This window comes from Octopus bimaculoides, chromosome 10 (assembly GCF_001194135.2).
Source record: "Octopus bimaculoides isolate UCB-OBI-ISO-001 chromosome 10, ASM119413v2, whole genome shotgun sequence".
Lineage (NCBI taxonomy): Eukaryota > Metazoa > Mollusca > Cephalopoda > Octopoda > Octopodidae > Octopus > Octopus bimaculoides.
In genome coordinates this window covers 92,497,691-92,501,574 of record NC_068990.1, presented here as the reverse complement: position 1 = coordinate 92,501,574, position 3,884 = coordinate 92,497,691, and the positions used below count along the sequence as shown (strand labels likewise).

Genomic DNA, 3,884 nt, shown 5'->3' with positions numbered 1-3,884 from the left:
TCAAAAGATATCGACATACAATCAGTCTGAGACATGTGATGATGATGATGATGATAAAAATAATGCTTTCGAGTTTTGGCACAAGGCCAGCAATTTCAGGGGAAGGAGAGATCGATTAGATCGACTCCAGTGGTCAATTGATACTTATTTTATCAAACCCGAAAGGATGGAAAGCAAAGTTGACTGTCGGGGAATCTGAGAAAAAATAATAATAATAAAATGACAAACAAAATTGAACAAGTGTGAAAAATTATTTTAATGTTTACGGAATTTCTTTTCTTTCCCAAACCCACCCCGACGACCTCCTCTTCCTCCTCCTCCTTCAGCCCTCTTCTTGAAGGAAGGCATTTCTCTTGGGATATCATGTTCCCAAGCCCGACCTCCACGATCAGGTACACTGCCAATCAACACTTTATTAATTTCACACTTGGTTACCTCCCTTGCCTTGCCACTGCTGGTTTTCTGGTGGTTTAAAAGGCTCTGTCTACTGGACAACAGCTTCGGGATGGACACGGGACATCTTGATTGCAGCTTACCTCGTTTAGGGGTATAGACCTTGAGAATTTCGTTAGTTAACGACTTAGACCACATGAACGATTGAACCGTGACATCAATTCTTTTAAGCAACATCTCTCGTCTCACTTCATACTCACAGTTCAAACTGGCAATTATTTCCTCAAGTTTCGCCCATTGTTCGGCAGTAAGCGAGTGAGTCAGAGCACATTTCTCAACACTGTTCGGATATTTTTCTATGATATTCTTCAGTGTACTTTCAATATCTGCAAAGAGTTTTTCTGGCATGACATCAGTTGGGGTGTTGTGGAGATCCAATGCGGTCAGGGCAGTTTTCAGCAAGAATGCTACTTCTGTTTCGTCGTCTTGTTTCCTTTTTTTCTCTCCCACAATTAAAGGAGTAGGTTTGTTGATGTAGATGATTCTAGAAGTGGACAGTTCAGTTGTAAGATAATCAAGAAGTTGCAAACGGGATTCACGGTTGTTTAATCTCTCTTCAACTGGCCCTGATATGAGTGTTTGATAAGGGCAGTCCAGTTCTCGCAGGAGGGCACTGACCTCCAACAAAAAGGAACCAAAATCATCTTTGTTTGTGATGGCATTCACATGTTCTTCAAGTTCAGCAATAGTTTCCAGTTCCAAACTGAGCCATGACACAACCTGTAATGAGAAACCAGAAATTAGACCAATCACATCATTCCTAGACATTCCATTTAAACAAATAGACATTTATTTCTTTTTATTTTGGCAACTTTAGCTGGATAATGCCCAAACACCGATGATGATGATGATGACAACGACGACGATGACACCTCTTCCAATGTCATCACATTCTACTTTTGAACAATGCCTCTTATAATTGTTCTTTGAAGGGGGTGTTCAAAATATCCCTTATCAGTCTTGTTATATATAAAAAAGAATCCTAAAGCTTTCTACATGTTTGTAAAAGAATCTGCCTCAGTGCACTGCAAGACAGAGGTCTTACTGAGTGATGCTTGCACCCCCTCAGCCGTCTTGACTATCTTAGAGATGTGGTTTGTCCAATGCAGATCGTTGTTTACAATAATGTCCAGATCACGTCTGCTAGAAGACTTCTTGAGATTGGTGTTGCTGAGGGAGTATGTAAAGGCTGGGTTTTGCCTACCAAAATGCATGGTTACGCACTTGTCCACAGTTAGGTTGAGTTGCCTGTCAGAGATCTATTGCTGCATTGTATCCTGGTCTGATTGCAGGAAAGATCTATAACGCATAGGATCTGTTCTTTTTATTTCAAGGTACAGCTTGATGTCTTCTGCATATTTCAGCACCGTGACATTCCTCAAGTTGTCATCTATGTCCCTAATATATGTAACAAACAATAGGGGTCCAAGAAAGGATCCCTGTGGTACACCAGAAGTCATCTTGTAGGATGACGAATGATGTCCTAGAACCGTAACTACCTCTTTCCGACCGAGAATGAAGGACTTCAGCCAGTTATAGAGATCATCTTTCACACCCATTACTGAGAGTTTTGCCATGAATCAAACTGAAGGCTTTAGAAAAGTCAAGGTAGACAGCATCCAGCCATGAGCCACCAACAATAACTCGGGTGACATCCTCAAGAAACTCGATGAGTTGGCTACAGCAGCTGGAGTTAGGGATAAATCCAAATTGTGAAGGTCAAATAAGGCTGTGAAAGGTCCAAAAGTTCCAGAGTGTTCCTCTGACACAGGACTCCATCAGTTTGGCGATGCAACTAGTAAAGCTGACTGGACGGTAGCTGACAGGTGATGTACGATCACCTTCTTTGAACAGAGGAATGACACTGGCAATTTCCCAGTGCTCCGCAGTGACAGTTAAGGCAGAATTGAAAAAAGAATGAAAGCTGGTGCAAAAGAAAGAACCCGCCACGTTTGAGAAGCAAATAAGTAACACCATCAAAACCAGGAGAGGCGTAGTTGCGCTAGTTCTTGAGGGGGCATTGCAGGTGTGATTTTCACAGATGTTATGGAATTGGATGTCAGAGTTGGTGAAGAAGGTACACTTGGATTTTCAACAGTGAAAATGCTTCCGATCTGTGTGGGGATTGTAAAGAGGGCCAACTGGAGAGTGAGGTCTCTGCTTCAAACATACATATTTCATATGCAACATGTGTAATATTAACAGAATGGAGATCTTGACAAATTCATTTCTTCAAAACATTGAAACAGTTTCATCACTTGGTGAAATATTTGTTGAGAATAATGACAATATTTACCTACACACAAACCCACACACAACAAATACATACACCAACATTGTTTTAACTCTCGATTGAGGAGGCGCATTTTACACTTTTGATACAAAATAATGACAATACAATACCTCACCGAAGTACTAAAGGTGTAAAAATGCATCGAAAGAGTTGTAGTGATATTAAATACATGACGTTCAGTCTGTTTTCTATCGCTAATCTTATCTATAGATGTAACAACACGTGTTTTAAACGGCTGGCGGCAAACAATAAATAGAAAACGTTCATAGAATGGGAAATGAATTTGGTTGTGAGGGAGAGAAATTTCGGGTACGATCCCTTCGCGTGTGTGAGAGAGAATTTGTGTGTGTTCGGAAAACATATCTTTCTCCGATGAAAGGGTCCTTCCTTAAACCGGTAGATTTCTGTCCCCCAGGGCAAAGTAAATTAATCCACTTACCAAGCTGTTTCTAGAATTAGATAAGTTTGGGGTACCACGAGAAACGGTAAGTTCTGAAATTTCAGAGAACAGAGGCCTCTTTGTCGAATAAGGTCTTAAATAAATATCTTGTCCTTTAATTTCAAAATCTTTGTTTTATTTTGGAAAGTGGCGATGGTGCCAACACACCCGGGAGTCTTATCGTTTTTTTCCTTCTTAAATTGCATCACACTGACTTTCCACCAAATTACGTTTTTTTTTTAATACTAGTTTTGTCAGTATCGAGCAGACCCAGGGTCAAAGGCATTCCAGCCATGACCATTTAGACTTTTTTTTTAATGTTCAAGGAACCTAGGTCCATATTAACCAGCGTGTCCTTTTCAACGATGGCGTGGGACGTAATTAGAGGGAGATTTGGTAGCTATGTCTAGTAGACGGAGGGACCATGTAGAGGGTCCGTCGTTAGCTCGTACTGGAGTATCGGAGGGGGCCAGAGAGCCTAGAAAACACATTGGATCCCAAATTCTCACCACTTACCCCGGAACATATATTTGCAACATTGATTAAATAAATAATTGAAGTTGCTTTAACAATTACGAGAACGACATTTTATAAAATCATTAAAAGGTATCACAAATAAGCTACAACATTATTAGGCGGGGAAGCCCCCCCACACTATATATATATATATATATATATATATATATATATATATATATA

General features: G+C 40.2%; 1 protein-coding gene across 1 annotated transcript; it reads right to left on the bottom strand.

Moving 5' to 3' along the window:
- Positions 1-236: 236 nt before the first annotated feature.
- LOC106874591 (protein FAM98B-like) lies at positions 237-1,236 on the bottom strand. The gene has a single exon (XM_052971373.1). The coding sequence runs from the start codon at positions 1,219-1,221 to the stop codon at positions 256-258; it is 966 nt and encodes a 321-aa protein (XP_052827333.1). The 5' UTR covers positions 1,222-1,236; the 3' UTR covers positions 237-255.
- Between the last annotated feature and the right edge of the window lie 2,648 nt (positions 1,237-3,884).